This window comes from Salvia splendens, chromosome 18 (genome assembly GCF_004379255.2).
Source record: "Salvia splendens isolate huo1 chromosome 18, SspV2, whole genome shotgun sequence".
Taxonomy (NCBI): Eukaryota; Viridiplantae; Streptophyta; class Magnoliopsida; order Lamiales; family Lamiaceae; genus Salvia; species Salvia splendens.
Genome location: NC_056049.1, coordinates 20,781,441 through 20,799,074, shown reverse-complemented (window position 1 = coordinate 20,799,074; position 17,634 = coordinate 20,781,441). Strand labels below are relative to the sequence as shown.

The following is a 17,634-nucleotide window of genomic DNA, read 5'->3' as shown; positions in this document are numbered from 1 at the left end:
ACTATAAATGGCGACGGGATAATAATGCTACATCGTGCCTAAGATTCTAGAAGAAAAAAATGATTGGGTTAATATCCAGAAGATTACTTGAATTTCAAAATCGTCTCACGATAAGGACTATGTATATCGTTATCCATGTGAGGATTTGGATAAGGTGGACGCATCTCATGGGCTCATAGTCGTTGAGATCATATTCCATTATATCAGTGTCGAAAAAGGTCTTGAAGGAGATCATTGGGGAAGACAAAGACGGTCTATTTTCGTAGATTTTAGATTGCTTTCCTTTCTTAGTTATATGTGCAACTGTATTATTGTTCATTTTGATGTACAAGCAAGCAAAGCAAAATTCTATCGATATTCATTGAAATATTATTCTTCTATTCGATCCACAACCATGTTTGCAAGAACCTCGTCGTCACATAAATATTACTTGATTATTTTCCAATAATTTTTATGACGTAATTTTACGTTATCAATCCATACAAAATAGATCAAACACACGGAAATTTAATGGAGCGAAATTTAATGGATACATTGTAATGCGTTTTAGACTTTAGTAGTTGATTCTTTCCCAATAACCTTTTCTGTATCAATTGACTATATGTAATGATTTAATAAATACGATCTATTAATTAACATCAAACGTAGTTATATTTAGGGACGGATAAATGTGATAGTAGTCCAAGCAAAACAATGCAAGACCACTTGAGTCACAATCTTTGTCATTGCATTTGGCATCATAGTCACATGGTACACATGACAATACCTAAATGCCACCATATTGCTCTTGATTGTGGCTTTACATAAACATATTTTGTCCTTCTTAAAAAAAATCATTTAATTCTTAAAGGTCGTTATTTTTTTAGATCGATCCCTTATTTAAAAAAAAACATTAATATAGTAGTTTGAAAAGGATGATCCATTTTATGTTCAGCAATTAAATTTGTATATAAATTATTTAATTATTAAAGTGAACTACGCAAATGGTCCCTGAACTATGCGTTTTGCACGCAAATGATACCTAAATTTTAAAAATATCGTGGGTAGTCCCTGAACTAAGGTGTAATCACATTTATGATACTTTTCACTATTTATCATAATTTTACACTCAAAATGCCCCCAATGCATGAAGGACATTTTTGGACTTTCATATCTAGGTATTGAATTTGATATTTTCTTTATCATTCTCTCTAGTACTGAATATGATACTATTTTCTTATAGTTTATGTATCTAAAATGATATTATTCACTTCATTTTTTTAATAATATTATGTCATATCTTCTTTCTCTCTCTTTCTCTAAAACTTTTAGAAAGTAAAAAATTAAAATAAAAAATAGTAGGAGTATGAAATTCCTAATATATTAATTATAAAAATTAAAATTATAAATTTAATTATTAAAATAATTTGTACAAAATTTAATTTTGATTGTGATTTGATTATTTTTTAATAATAAAAATTAAATTTTTTAATTAATTCTAATTTTTTACTTTTTAATTAATTCTAATTTTTTAATATTTAATATTTAAAAAATAATCGAATCAAAATCAAAATTAAATTTAGCTACTAAGTTATTTTTATAATTAAATTTATAATTTATAATTTTATTCTATATTTAAAAATTTCATAGTAGTATTTTTGTTTTAATTTTTACTTTCTAAAAGTGTTAGAGAAAGAGAGGGAAAGAAGATCGGACATAAAGAGATTAAAAAAGTGAAGTAAATAATATAATTTTAAGTACTCAAACTATAAGAAAATGGTGTATCATATTTAGTAATAGAGAGGGAAATAAAGAAAATATCAAATCTAGTACCTAGATATGAAAGTCCATAAATACCCTTAATGCCTTGGGGGGCATTTTTGGTGCAAAATTGTGATGAATAATGAAAAAGTATAAAAATTGTGATTACACCTTAGTTTAGGGACTACCTACGATATTTTTAAAGTTTAGGTACCATTTGCGTGCAAAACGCATAGTTCAAGGACCATTTGTGTAGTTCACTCTAATTATTACTTACTCCTTCCATTTGCGAAGAGTATGCATTCTTTCCCTTTTAGTCTGTCCGAGAATAGTATGCACTTTCTAATTTTGGAAACTCTTTTATCTCTAGTAAGATAAGACTCATTCTCCACTAACAATACTTTAATTACTTTTTTCTTTTTACATCTCTCTTACTTTATCAATTGTGCATTAAAATATACGTCCAATTAAAAGTGTATACTCGTGAGGAGAATATTAATTTTACAAGCTCATGCTGATAGGGTTAGCCAAAAAAATTATGTGGAAACGGATTAGACGAAGAGTTGCATTGTTATTTTTCGCTTATTATATCGTATCAATTTCTCGACTTTTCATAATAGCACGAGCATTGACTGAAAATAAATAAATAAATTCAAATAATTTATAAATATTTTTAAATTTTATGCAAAAGCCATCCACATGAGGCCATCCACATCGTGTCTCGATGTTGTCTCTATCTCGTCTCGGAGAGACGAGACGGCATCGAGACAGTGATGCGGGATCCCATCGCCCCCCAGCCCGTCCCTTGTCTCGCCTAGGAGAGGCAGCGCGCGAGACAGCTCGCCACGCGCGTTGGCCCCTTGGCGAGCTCTGGTTCGTCCGTGACGCCCACCCGCGTCGTTTATTTCTGTTGAAAATATATTTTTTTTTTAAATTCAGAAAAAATTCAAAAAATAAAAAAAATCCCAAAAATATACTAGCCGTTTTTTACAATTTTTTTTTTATTTTTTTTTTGTATTTTTAAGCCTCCAATCACTTCTATAAATATCAAATCATTCCCACAAATAAATCCACCATAAAAAAACTAACTATTCTCACTCAAACACTCTACATTCTTCATCCCAAAACATTATTCTTCTCCCAAATTTAATCCATTCATGAATCCATTCGAGCAAATGGGTCGAATAATGGAAGAATCGCTAGAAGAAGATCGACGTAGGGAGGAGGAGGAAGCCGCGCCGCCTCAAAGGCGATCCTGGATTTACATCCATTGTAACCGGGAGGAAGCCGCTGCAAGGTTGGTACGCGATTACTTCTGTGAGAACCCGGTATGAGGAGAGACCTACGTCCGTCGCCGTTTCCGCATATCGCAAATACATTGGCAGCCCGGGAAGAGTACTTCCAAGAAGGGTTCGACGCCGTTGGCCGTCCAAGTCACACGACGTTCCAGAAATGTACTACAGCAATCCGTCAGCTTGCTACTGGACAAACGACGGATGTGTTTGATGAATACCTGCACATTGGGGAAAGCACTGGGAGACTGTGTTTGATGAACTTCTGCAAAGGCGTCCGGGCAGCCTTCACCGACGAATTTCTCCAGAAGCCAAGCATCGCAGATTGTCAGTTTCTGCTCCGACTTCACGAAGAAGTGCACGGATTCCCCGGGATGCTTGGCAACGTCGATTGCATGCATTGGCAATGGAAGAATTGCCCTGTGGCGTGGAGGGGGTCATACACGAACTACCACAAAGGCACCCACCCCACCGTTATACTCGAGGCCGTTGCCGACTACCGGCTATGGATTTGACATGCGTATTTCGGGGTTCCCGGATCGAACAACGACGTCAACGTGCTCAACCAATCCGGCCATCAACTTCATCGCTAACAACCGACAGTATAAAATGGGGTACTATCTTGCCGACGGCATCTATCCAAAGTGGCCAACCTTCGTAAAGACGTTTAACAGGCCGATGAACGAAAAACAGGCTCTTTTTGCGCAGAAGCAAGAGGCTGCTCGCAAGAATGTGGAGAGAGCGTTCGGGGTTCTCCAAGCTCGATTCAACATTATCAAAGCCCCGGCTCGTACGTGGTTTATGGAGAATATGGTCGACATCATGTATACGTGCATAATCTTGCACAACATGATTGTCGCCGACGAAGGACCTGAGGCGGGAAATTGGTTCGACCCTGAAACCCTGGGAAGCTCTACCGCAAGTAGTCCGCCTCGCAGTGGAGTGCATCCGTCTTTGCAAGAGCGGCTGTCTGTTCGGGCAAGGACACGTGATTCTACCGCCCACGCCCAACTCCAGGAGGATCTAATGGAACACATTTGGGCAAAATTTAGCAACCAGTAGACGCACATGATCGTCATTAGATAACTCTTTCTTCTGTTTCTTTGAGTTTTAAATTATGTATTTTTTAAATTATGTATTTTTTTATTTTTTTTAGGATTTTATTAATGTGGTTTTTTATTTTTTTAGAATTTGAAGTTGTAATTTTATTTTATTTAAGGAGGTGTGTTTTTATTAATTGAATTTGTTGGAAATAAAAATAAAAAATGAAATTGAATGAATAGTTAAGTTAAGAGACGGTTAAGAGATGGAGGGATGTAGGTGTTGTCTCTTAGTTAAGAGATGGGATGATTGTACAGTGGGGTCCATTAATAGTGAAGAGATGAGACGGTTAAGAGACGGATAAAAGACGAGGATACGGATGGCTTGAAGCACTAAATATGTTTTGATTAAATGAGCACGAAATTAAGTATGGTTACGAAAATAAGAGCATAGGCATGCCAGCTATTTATTATCATGTTTGATGGACCCATTGCCTACATTTGATTGGTGCATTTTCTGAATCTCAATAACTACGATCGTATATAGGAGCCTATAATAATTGCAGACAAGACCATGAAATAAAATCAAGTCGCATAAATGCATGCATCATTACTAGCAATATTTGGGTTAGTATATAAGAAAATGACAAAATAAATCAGTTCCCAAATTATTTCTCAATTAAGATTTTTATTAATACAAAGAAAAGCCAAAGCCTAGATAAGATAAGACAAGTAAGAAAGTAATATTAGGTTCGGTATACTAAAAAATATGTTTCGAGCACGAATAGAATTTTACTTGTATACGAAAAACTCTACAATCCACTTTTAACCCGATTCAGTATTATTCGAGTAGTTTCGCACGAATAGAATCACTTTTATTATTACATTGTGTTTGTTTGTGCATTTATAAGATGTTTTATAAACATTTAAATGTATAAGAAACAAACAATGCCTAAGTCTTTATTTTAGTAGACCGATTATGGGCGACGTCCACTTTATGGTAACACGGTCAGTTCTGGACCAAGAAAAAAAAGAATTTCACAACCCAGATAGACTTAAACTACCTATCGTGAAAGGTTGCAATGTCAGTCCGCATATTTCTAAGTCTTACTGAAATAAGATGACATTGGTGTGGTATAACACTGAACGGATCTAACAACAAGACATGTCTTTATGCTATCTACTGAAAGACAAGGTCTTGATAAACAACTACTCCCACTGTTCCACAGTAATAGAGGCATTCATTTTGAGCACTCGTTTTAAAAAAATGATAATAAATGGTTAAAGTAGAGAAAGAGTAAAATAAGATAGAGAATAGTGTAAAGAAGAGTATTATCTACCATATTCTCTATTTTACTTTACTATTTCTCTACTTTAACCATTTATTATCATTTTTCCAAAACGAGTGCTCAAAATGAAATGCATCTATCATTGTGGAACAGAGGGAATATTTCTTAATCAACATACGTTAGCTTTGAGCATACGTTATTAGTTATGCATTACTTTGACTTATCAAATGGTGCGGGTTTTTAGCAATCCAATAATCTTGATATCTTGGATAGTGGTAACTAATATCTAGCGGTGCTAGGATTGCTATTATGTTGAATTGCGCTCCTGGTGAGTCTGGTTTGATAATGTCTTCAAGAGGAGCTCGAAACAAGGTTTTATTATTCGGAAAATCTGGCCAGTTGGAATTTAATTATTCTATGAATAATAAATAAGCATTTCTTGCTAAGTCCACTCTTGGAATGAATAAGATGTAAATTAATTAAGTCTATAGCAAACTTCAATTAATTAAATAGACATTTATATCTTAAGCGCGGGAAATAATCATTTAAACGAGGAAACCCGAATTACTTGTAATTTCGGATTTGGATGGGTACTGTAGTGGCTGATTTTAATATTCCAATTTGTGCTTAAATTAAATTATGAGTTCAATTTAATTAGATAAAAGCCAATTGGGGGTGGCATGCATCTAAACCTCCATAGATCCATAATTTGGCCCATCATAACTCTATATAAAGGAGACTAGACATAAGACATTAATATTATTCATCATTATTTTCAAAAATCTATAGTAGGAGATTTCGAAATTCTCTCTTTTATTTTGAGAGAGATTTTTGTCTTCTTTCTAGTCGAGTCCTTTCTGTTTTGACAAGCTTTGCTCACCCAAATGTCATAACTTGAGTTCGAGAACAGATTAGAAGATCCGTGGTCTAGTATTGAAGATCATCACGTGGAGAAGGCGCGAGCAATCGAAGATTCTTTGGAGAATCAAATCGGTAACTCTAGACCGTAGAAATCATGTTTTAGTATTTATATTCTTTAAATATTGAAGATCATCACGTGCAGAAGGTGCAAGCAATCGAAGATTTCTTTGCGTTCTAGCATGCAATTATCTGTTTAACATGTAAATTGATTAATTCCATAAACGGTCAAACAAATCTTTATCTGATTTATTTGTTTTGTACAAGTCTTCGGCTGTGCAAGGGGCTCCAAACCCCAACGGAAATTGCAACAAAAATACGCCCATAATTACAAAGCTGAGAAGATAATACGAAAGAAATAAAAAAAAGCAATAAAGAAAATATTTTTATAATTAAGAAACTTTTGAGCTCGACCTAACAAGTTTTCATTCGTAACTAATATTGCTTCTACAATTAGAAGACATAAATTGTACGTAATTAGTTAATGATTACTTATTACTTAACGTTAATTTTCGCATCATTGTAGTTATTATAAGTAGCTACAAAATTATAAACGTGATGTGCAAGTTCATTGGGAAATATGTATAACTAAGTTGGGTTTACTTGAAACTAGAAAAACAAACTAGATCACAAATGAAAATTTAAACTGAAGTTAGTAACTACCTTTCCATAATGAAATAAATGTTTCATATCTTTAGTCATTTGCTTGAACTAATTTAAAAGAAATAATTTATCTTATAAATTGTTTTTATTAGTTGGCAATTTCGCACTCCATTGTTTATGTAGCAATATGATGACTATATAGTTTTCGAATAAATTCATTTGTCTAAATATCCATAAGCGCTATGTCATTAACTAGTTTCAGTAAATTACAAAACGCTATATAGATGTGTTTTGACCTCTTTGAGATTCTAAGAAGGGGACAAATTCATTTACTTGAATCTTAAGAATGCATACAAAGATTAGTAATTACTACCTTCGTCTCACATTAAGTGTCACATTTTGTCATTTCGATTGGTCCCACAATAAAAGTCACGTTTCATTTTTACCATAAATGGTAAGTAGACCTCATATTTCACAAATCAATTCAACTCACATTTTATTATAAAACTAATATATATAAGTGGGACTCATAGTCCACTAACTTATTCAATCAACTTTGATTTACATTTCTTAAACTCCGTACCCACACTAAATGTGACACTTAATATGAGACGGATGTAGTAACTACTTTACAAAAAGAATAATGGTAATCCCTTAATAATAAAATGTGAGTTGATAATGAGTTACTGGAATATGAACCCACTATAGTAAAAAATGAAATATGACAAATTTTGAGACACATACGAAAATGGAAAAATGTGACAAACTTTTTGGGCAGAGAGAGTACTAGGTTATCGCTATGAAGCCCGCAGTTGTGCTGTTGAACCACCGTGAATCAACCTAGTAGCACAACTATTATCCATCCCTCACTCATGGGAAATAGCGGTTGCCTCCTTCTCAACGGTCTTGCAATGCGGCCGACGATCCATCCCATAGAAGCTTTACTAATGCTCACTCTCGTAAAAGTTTTATTCTTATGGGCTACTTGGTATGGTGGAATGGAATTGATTCCTACCTCCATTCCATTCCTTTGCTTGGTATTTTTATTCCTTAGGAATCACCATTCCCTTTGGAACCACCATTCCATTCCACATGGGAATGGCCATTCCTTCCATTTAGCTAAGGAATGGCCATTCCATTCCATTTCACACACGCATCCCCTCATCCCCACCCCCACCCCACACCCACAGCAACACACACATAGCAACACACCCACAGCAACCACAAACACACACACACTACAACACACAAACACACAAACACACACACACGCACACACATACACACACGCACACAGCAACACACAGCAACACACACAGCAACACACACACAAACACATAGCAACACACACACACATAGCAACACACACAACAACACACGCACCCACAGAAACATGCACACACACACAAGCGCATATATGCGCGCACGCGCACACACACCAGCACATATATATACACACTCAACAAAACATACACCACATATGCACACATTCATTTACATAGTACAAATTAATATGATCCAAAATATTAGACAAACATATTTTTGAATAAATATTTTTTTTATAAAATCAACACATTAATTATTCATATTTCATTCCATTCCATTATATTCCTATATTATTTGTAGTTACCCCAAGTATAGGAATGAAATCAATCAAGGAATAATAATTTCATTCCTTTCGTAAACCTTACATTCACCAAGCACAAGAATGGAATCCCCATTCCATTCTCATTCTCATCTCCATTCCATTCCCTCCTTATTCCATTTCATTCCATCTCTAAAATAATACTTTCTCCTTATTAATATTCTCATAATTGATTGACATGAGTTTAATTTTTGAAGAAATTATTTAACTTTAATAAAAAAAGTGAGAGGAAAAAATAGTTACATGGAATACATTTTATTTTTATATATTAGTTTTATAAGTGAAATGAGTACTTAATTAATAAAAATAAAATAAGATAATTAATAAAAAAAACAGAAAAATATAAAATGACACAATTACTAAGAACAACCGTACTTATTTTAGAAGTCATTATGAATTATGCATGTGAAATAGTTGTACTAAAAAATTATTAGAGTAATGTTGGGAATTCTCGTTTAAAGGCACAGTATATTAAATATTGGTAACACATTTTGAGCAGGAGTACAGAGGTAGCTGATGCACATCACGTGCATTGTCACACCCTTATTTATATCAATAAACTACCCCCTGCCCTCACCATTGTCTGCTCTGCTTCCTTCAAAACCTTTTTCAACCGTAATTCTCACATCTTCCCAGGGGCATTTTCGTCCCACCACCCTCTTATATAGCCTTCTGCTACATCTCCCATAATTCCTCACCTCCAAACTCTCCGTCTCTCTCTCTCTTCTCTGTAACACACACACACTCTCCCGCTCTGAGATCAATCAAACACACCGGCATTGTCAGGAATGACGTCAAACGTCTCACTCGCCGCCGTAGCAGCGGTGCTCCTAGCTCTAACTGCGGCGGCGAGCGCCTGCACGCCGGCTGACCGGGAAGCCCTGCTATCCTTCAAATCCGCCCTAGACGAGCGCTATTTAGGCATTTTCAAGTCGTGGTCGGGCAACGACTGCTGCACCAACTGGTACGGCGTCAGCTGCGACCCCGAGTCCAACCGCGTCGCCGACATCGTCCTCCGCGGCGAGTCCGAGGATCCTATCTTCGAGAAAGCCGGCCGCTCCGGCTACATGTCCGGCTCCATCTCCCCCTCCCTCTGCCGCCTCGACCGCCTCACCACCCTCATCCTCGCCGACTGGAAGGACATCTCCGGCCCCATCCCCCCCTGCATCACCTCCCTCCCCAATTTGCGGATCCTCGACCTAATCGGCAACAAAATCACCGGCCAAATCCCTACCGACATCGGCAAACTCCGTCGCCTCACCGTCCTCAACGTCGCCGACAATCAAATCTCCGGTCCTCTCCCCTCCTCAATCGTCGATCTAAACAGCTTAATGCACCTGGATCTCAGCAACAACAGGCTCTCCGGCGATATCCCCTCCGACATCGGGAAACTGTCGATGATGAGCCGCGCTCTCCTCAGCCGGAACCACCTCACCGGTTCGATCCCGGCCTCCCTCGCCGGTATTTATAGACTGGCCGATTTGGATTTGTCAATGAACCAGATCTCCGGTTCAATCCCGGCTCAGCTCGGTTCAATGCCGGTTCTCTCCACTCTAAACTTGGACGGGAATCTATTAACCGGACCGATCCCGGCCGGTTTGCTTTCCAACTCGGGTTTAAACATTGTGAATTTGAGCCGGAACGGTTTGGAGGGAAACCTACCCGATGTGTTTGGCCCGAAAACTTATTTTACCGCCATCGATTTGTCTTGCAATAATTTGAGAGGCGCGATTCCGAAATCGTTGTCGTCGGCGAAGTACATCGGCCACTTGGATCTGAGCCACAACCACCTCTGCGGCCCGATCCCAAACGGCTCGCCGTTTGATCATCTAGAAGCTTCCTCCTTCGCCAACAACGATTGTTTGTGCGGAATGCCGTTGCGCACTTGTTAATTAAATTCGAATACTAACTACATATATATAATTAAATGCACTTGAGTTGGTGCATTGCTTGATGTTGAATTATGTACTATTGCCCTTAATTTTGTGTATTGTTGTTCAAGAAATGGTCACACCACGTTAAATTGTGTGTGCGTGACAGCTTTATGAAAAGAATTCATCATAGATTTTGTTATGCTCCTATTATTAGTATGATAGTATCATTGTCTTTTTGAAAGTTTGGGATTTGAGGAGTATGCAATCATACATTTCTTTGCTATTATTAGTTCATTTGTGGGCGCTTTTTCGCATGGGAGATTATTGAGTCACGTAGGAGATTATTTTCTCGAAATTATAATGTTATGCAATTATGCTTAACCTACTCCATAAATAAAAAAGGTTGTATCTTTTCAACATAAGCTAATTTACTTTTCACTTTACCGAAACCAGTATGTATGAACACAAATCCAACGAGATAAGCTTTGTCGGTCACAAGATGGCCAACTGATGCATCTCAACTTTTTTTGTGAACTCGTCATGCTACAAATAGAATTTAATGCCACCTCCAAAGAGTTTAAATCGGCAATCTCAGACTAATTGAAACGTAATGCGCGATTCAGGTGGTGTTGGGGGATCGATTTGACCTTGCTGTTAGCCAATGAGAGGCTCAAAACTCTATTAAAATTCGGATTTTAGTCGGATTGCATGAGTTCCGTTTTCTTTATCCGTCTTATAGCCAAAGCTTGTTATAGGCACACAACGTTCATATGATTTGAAATTTTGAGAAAGTGCATTAATGAAGAAGCTCATTATAATATGTTGGTACAGTGGTTGTGAATAGTAATAGTGTGTAAATTGTTAAAACATAATTTACCTCGCACATTATTATTCAAGACTGTGGGGGAGGTTGGAACTGTAGTTTCTCATCATAAAGATAAAACATCGAGTAAAATTGCAGGACAGAGGCAGTATTAAATTCCAAGGCATTAAATTGTGAGCATAATAATAGAAATTAAAATTTGGAATGAAACAAAGGTCAAGATCAGTTTTGCAGTTGCAGGGCACATGGATGTCACAAACCCATGTGACCAACATCAATTATAATATTGTGGGGCTTATAGCCTATTCATTTCACCCATACTGCTCCAATTCAATATCATTAAGTTGGAAACCTATAACATTAACACATTATTAAAAAGCCTAATTACCTATCCTCCCACACCAGACAAATAATAAGACATTATTGTAAGTTATATTTCATCTTCATCGGTTAACTTTAACCATTATCCTCATTATTGTTTTTTATAATATCCTCGATACAGCTTGGAGGTTTCTGCAAATCTAAGAACCCCACTATGAAAATAAAACTTGTGAGGTTTTAGTTAGAAGGTATTTTCATATTTTGGGTGGAAAAATAATTATCAAATTTTAAGTTAGATAACTTTTAGATTAATTCTAACACATGTTTTACTTTTCGGCAACTGTTGCTTTAACTGAAAATCATTATGATTCTAGTAATTTTTTTGAACGGCTAAAATTTGTGAGCGACAAAATGGAATAGCATCTTCATTTCAAGTTTTTAAATTGTACTCACTGACATTTAAATTATGAAATAGTATAGTGTATTAATTCTTGTTTTATTTCTATTGCATATTAGATGTGGGTATTATTCTGATAATTTCACGCATAAGTCTAAGTACTCCCGTGCTAAAAAATACTTATGCTAAAGTTACTTTATATATCACACATGTATTAATTAGGTGGTGTATATACTAGGCAAACCAAGACATGATAACAGATCATATAAGTGTATGCTAGTTTTTGCACACATACAATATACACAGTTCTCTACTCACATCTCCCTACTTGTTATTCATACTGTATGTCAATTGAATATATGATTAAACTCAATAATCTACATTTCCGAATCAAATCCAATATTCCAAAATCCTTCGGGAGACGAAGGAGGAGCGTACCTGTATCGATGCCTAGATACCCCTTCGTGATGTTCACAGCGCCTGGGGGTTTCACCAGCACCAGGAAGAACAGCATCATAGAATTTCTTGCATTGTCTGCATTCAACACCTTTCAGGTTTCCGCGGTCAGATTTCTTTCGTACTGGTTCCACGTACTTAAAACCTGATGTTCGAGGCTTATTTGACTTAGCATCAGCTTCAATGTTCTGTGTTTGATCATCAGACTCATCAATAACCACACTGGATTTAGTAGAATCTGGACAAACCACCTTCACGGCCTTCCGTAAATTATCTCTAACATTCTTCAGAGGCGTATCGAGGAAATCATCATGCGGATCAGGTCCCACAAGGCTCTGATGGGACCTTGTGTTCCTCCAATGAGAATGCGGGCGTTTCATACCAGCTGAAGGGCAGGGTTTTGAACTACTTGGGTGTTTTGCAAACGAGGCAGGACCGGTCCTCTGAACCAGTACAGCCTCCTTTTTGTCCTCTTAACACTTCTTGCTCACTCACTGGTTTCATAATATCAGAGATGAAATCAGAATCTTTTAAAATATGTTTGTCAATATCTGAAGAAGATATGAAATGAAAATGAGAAGGTGCATTCTGAATTAACATATAGGATACTAATAGATGCAGATTTTGCTAGTTATAAATGTAGTGTGACAGGGTGCAAGATATATTTTCCAGACAATGATCAAGTTATGCTCATGCACACAACTACACATCACATCTGAAATGATATACTAGTATACAGTAATCAAGCTGAAAATATGAAATGTGATGAAAAAAATACAAAAATATAGAGGTTACCATATGATGGCACGGCCGTCTTATTGCGTCTCATTACTTCATTTTCACCTTCAAGAGGAGGCATAGTTTCTTCACTAATGTTGAATTTTTTGTGGAGACAACTGTTCCGAGACTTCAGATTCTTACGGACAACAATAGCATCTCCCTTTTTCCTCTTTTCAGAACGCATTTCAGAATCTTTTGCTTCAACCTGTTGCAACAACTTCGTATGCAGCTCCATCCCTTCAGAAGTCTCCATTGTTCTCTTTGAGAGACGTTGATGAAGCTTATCAACTCCGTCTTCTAAGCCTTTCTGTTTATCCAGAAGCCTTTTTTTCTCCTTCTGAAGCTCTTCCAACTCTTGCCCTCTCTCGACTATTTCATGATTAGAAGAATCAATTTGTCGGAGTAACTGATCTTGCAATTTTCTAACCTTGTTGAGTTCAGAAGTCTTTAGTCCAAATTCCTTTTGCAGTTCATCAACACGAGTAACCAAGCACGTTACTTTTGATGCAAGAAGCCTATTCTCCTCCTCTTTGTTATTAAATACTTGTTCATTATCCATTATTTCTGCAGCTAGAGTTTCAATCTTCTTAAGCAAATTTCCTTGCAACACCTTCCCCTTTTCAACTTCTTCAGTCTTCTCTCTGAGTTCCGACAGCAGCTCATTACTTCTACTCTCCTTTTCTTCAAGTTTGCAGTTGAGTTTATCTGTTTTCTCTTCATACTCATTCAATTGGTTTTCTTTCTGCAGACGCAAATAGGATTTCTTTTGATTTTCTTTCTGAAGCTTCTTAATCTGGAGCAGCAGGTCTTTTTCCTTTTCTTCGTATGCATCTTTTGCAGCTTCCCTCGCTTCCGAATATTTCATCTCAAGACTTTGAGTATCCAGTTGAAACTTGGGAAACAGTTGACTACAGAAGATGTATTCTCTCTGAGAAATTCTATCATCGGTTTCCTGTATACTAACTTTGGTTTCCTGCATCTTATCTTTGGTTTCCTGTATCATAGCAACCATAAAGGTACTGAGCCCAGAAACATACTTTTTTTCATCAGAATAAAAAGCAGGATGCCTTAGGTTGGGAGACTTTTGCAGATGGCCTTCCATTTTCAGCACAGGTGAGAATAAATTGGCTACCTATGATAACAACTACACAAAATGAGTTCCTTTCTCAAGCATAAATACTGATATAGCTTGAATCTAAAACAAAAGAAGGTAAATCTACAGTCTACATATATAAACGACAAGTGCATCAATATGTTAGCTGTTTTAATCCTATAAATACATCTATAATCTAGAGCTTTTCTCACTCATTTCTCCTCATCACTTTCCATGTGAAATTGAGTGCATTACAAAGCTTCCAACAGAATACAAACATCCACAAAATCAAGCAACTCGACATCATATTTGAACATCACATACTTCTCAATATACCAATTTTTTAGATCCATAAATTCCAATCCATGTAAGATCAAAAACTTGCAGATCTAATTACGTGAGAGGGTGGTGATGAAGAAGTTGACCTGATGAACAACTAGAATTAAGGCTGAGAAGAGAGAGCGGCGAGCACAATTCCACGGCGGGGAGCTAACCTTCTGGTCGGTCGTCTGAGATTAACGAAGAAATGGAGGTTGAGGTGAGGATTCTTGTGGTAGATTGGTGAGTTTTGCCAGAGAATTCGAATGCGAGGAGGAGGGAGAAACAAGGTGAGAAAGCTTTGGCGGGAAATTATCTGTGAGTATTTGAATACTTTCCTGTTTTCTATTGTTATTTATTGAGTGGCCACATTAGTATTGCCGTTGGGCATTTTTTGAAGATCTGAGGAATAATGGGCCAGATTTTGTTTAATTGTTGAATATGGTTTTGATGTATATGCAAAATTAAAGTTAAATACAAAAACGCAGAATAAAAATCATATTTAGATCATTTTTAGGTCATTGTTATTTTATTTTTAGGTTATTTTAACAAAGGATGATCTAAAATGATCTTAATATGACATCAAATCCGAATTTTATAATATGACCTAAAACTGCTTAATAATGACCCTCCGTGTTCTTGGTTAATTATTGACCATTAGATCACTTAATCCTAGGGTCGAGATTTGGGCTTCATTTATGGATTTAGATGTATTCTTATTTGGATCATCTCCCTCGTTTTCTTGTTGAATATGTTAGGAAAGAAAAGGTGAAAACTTTTTCGAAAATCTGTCTTCAAATTCCAAAAATTTTGTTCATAAATTATTTAACTAGTGATTTATTTTTATTTCACCACCAATCAAGATTCTGGCACGGACATGACTTAATTAGATTATGCTATCGGGTGCTAAAAATGATGCATATTATCAGAAGCGAAATAATATTGTATTAAACTAAATTAAATAACTTATTTGATGTATTCCTTTTCTTCTTGTTTCTTGTTTTGGTTTTCTTGTTTCCGTCTCAATCTTTCTTAAATTCTTAATATGAAATATTATTCAATGAATGAAAATTGTTTAATTTAGTATCATACGACATCGTTTTGCTGCTTATAGTATGTCTTTATTTTGGTTGATGTCTTAGGCCTCGTTTGATTGGTATGATAGGCAAAGATAGTGCCTCCTATCTAGGTCCTATCTTGTTTTTGGTTGGTACGATACACAACCTTCATGATCAGGAAAAATAAAACGGATCTCTAAGTTTTCACGATTCTTGTATTTTATTTTTAGATTGTTGAGAAAAGGAGAAGCATTGAAGAATATTGAGTTCAAAGATTGGAATAATAAATCATGTCTTGTTCCCATGTTAGTCTTGTCCCAAGACAGCATTCATTGTACTAACTCAAGGGTCACCAACATCCATGCAATACAATCAATAAGCTTTGCAATATTCTCTCCCTCTCAAATATGCCGACTGATCCATTTAACGTGGTATCAGAGTGGGTTTGGACTTAGATAAGGTATCATCATCGTCCTTGATACCTTTCTCGGCCATTTCCCGTTTCTTTTCTTTTTTCCGTTGTACCTATAAACAATAAGCCAAATATCATACGACAACGAAATAATCGAAACCTCAGATTCATCCATGGCCGATGAATTTGCCCGGCAGTTTGCCAATTTTATGCGCAATTGTTTTGCGAAGAATCAACCGAATCCACCATAAACCACTGCCGTGCCATACAAAATTGACACGCAGCCCCTCCACATTGGCGGGAACAAGTTGAATGGAGAAAATTATGCCCTTTGGTCAGTGGTTGTGAAGACGACGATAAGCGGTCGAGGAATGGTCTCTCACATTACCGGAGTGCCTCCTCCCCTACCGTGAACCGATCCAGCCTTCATACAGTGGCAATAAGCCGATCACTGTGTGTTCACTTGGTTGCTACAAAACATCGAGCCTCGACTGGTTAGTCGAGTTTCACAACATCCGACGGCTAAGCATATCTGGGATGCTTTGGCCGTCACATATGGGAGCGGAGGAGATAAGATCCAGGTGTATGACCTCCAATTCAAGGCAACCACACTGCGACAAGGAAGCAAATCATTAGACGAAATATGGGGCATGCTAACTGAACTATAGATTGTAATCGATCAGAAACAGAGGAATCCAATGATATACCCAGAAGATATAGAGATTCACGACAAGTTCATACAAGATCAGGGAGTATGTCCATTTGTGTATGCAATTGATAGCAAATACAAAACTACCAAGAGGGAGATACTGAAAATGGATCCACTTCTCTCATTTGATTATGCGTACAATCTGATCCAACAAGAAGAGACGCGTCTCCAAGTTTTACAAGCGGCAAACAACAACGGAGGAGTTGCCGCTGACGGAATCGGGGCAGGTTTCGCTGTCCGAGGGTGGCAGAACCAGGCCAGTGGTTCTCGGGGTGGCAGTCACAGCGGCACCGGCAGAAACCGACGGAGTGAAGAAAAGGAAAAGTCGAAATTGGTGTGTTCCCAGTGCAAACGAAAGAGACACACAAAAGAGTCATGCTTTGAACTTGTTGGTTACCCAGATTGGTGGGAGGAAAAGCACGGCAAGCCGCAGCCACCGCGGGCACCCTGGAGCCGTGGCGGTCACACCGCTGCAGTTGTCAGAGGAAGCGGAATCTCCACCGTCCCTAGCAGTGAAGAACAGGCCAGCTCGGCTGCCCAACCGGCGAATAGAACCAGCGACGCCACCATCCAGTCAGCGAACAAAATCGGGGCGGCGAAATTTGTCGCTGGAGAAAGTGGAAGCATAATCGGTGATTGGAGTGCAGAATTGGAGAATGAAGGAGGAGCGACGCCCAATTTGGGTTCATGTACATTAGGTTTTGGGGGCTCTTTTATTAGAGACCCCCAAACTTTTTAAAAATCACAAAATATACCCCACCCATCTCCAATTTTTTGAAAAACTCTCCACCAAAATCACGGTCTCACTTTAACTCCAAAACTTTCGAAAACCCACAAATACCCCAATTTTGTGCCAAAATCAATTT

At 37.2% G+C, this 17,634-nt stretch overlaps 1 protein-coding gene and 1 pseudogene across 1 annotated transcript; one reads left to right on the top strand and one right to left on the bottom strand.

The window, feature by feature from the left end:
• The first annotated feature begins 9,123 nt into the window (after positions 1-9,123).
• On the top strand, positions 9,124-10,600 carry LOC121776086 (DNA damage-repair/toleration protein DRT100-like). Its single transcript, XM_042173214.1, has one exon. It carries the CDS (start codon positions 9,316-9,318, stop codon positions 10,417-10,419), a length of 1,104 nt encoding a protein of 367 aa, XP_042029148.1. The 5' UTR covers positions 9,124-9,315; the 3' UTR covers positions 10,420-10,600.
• A 1,575-nt stretch (positions 10,601-12,175) lies between these two features.
• On the bottom strand, positions 12,176-14,892 carry LOC121776420 (annotated as a pseudogene).
• Between the last annotated feature and the right edge of the window lie 2,742 nt (positions 14,893-17,634).

What these genes read in the sequence shown, in the direction of transcription:
- LOC121776086 (XM_042173214.1), top strand. Translation starts at nt 9,316, where the DNA reads ATGACGTCAAACGTCTCACTCGCCGCCGTAGCAGCGGTGCTCCTAGCT.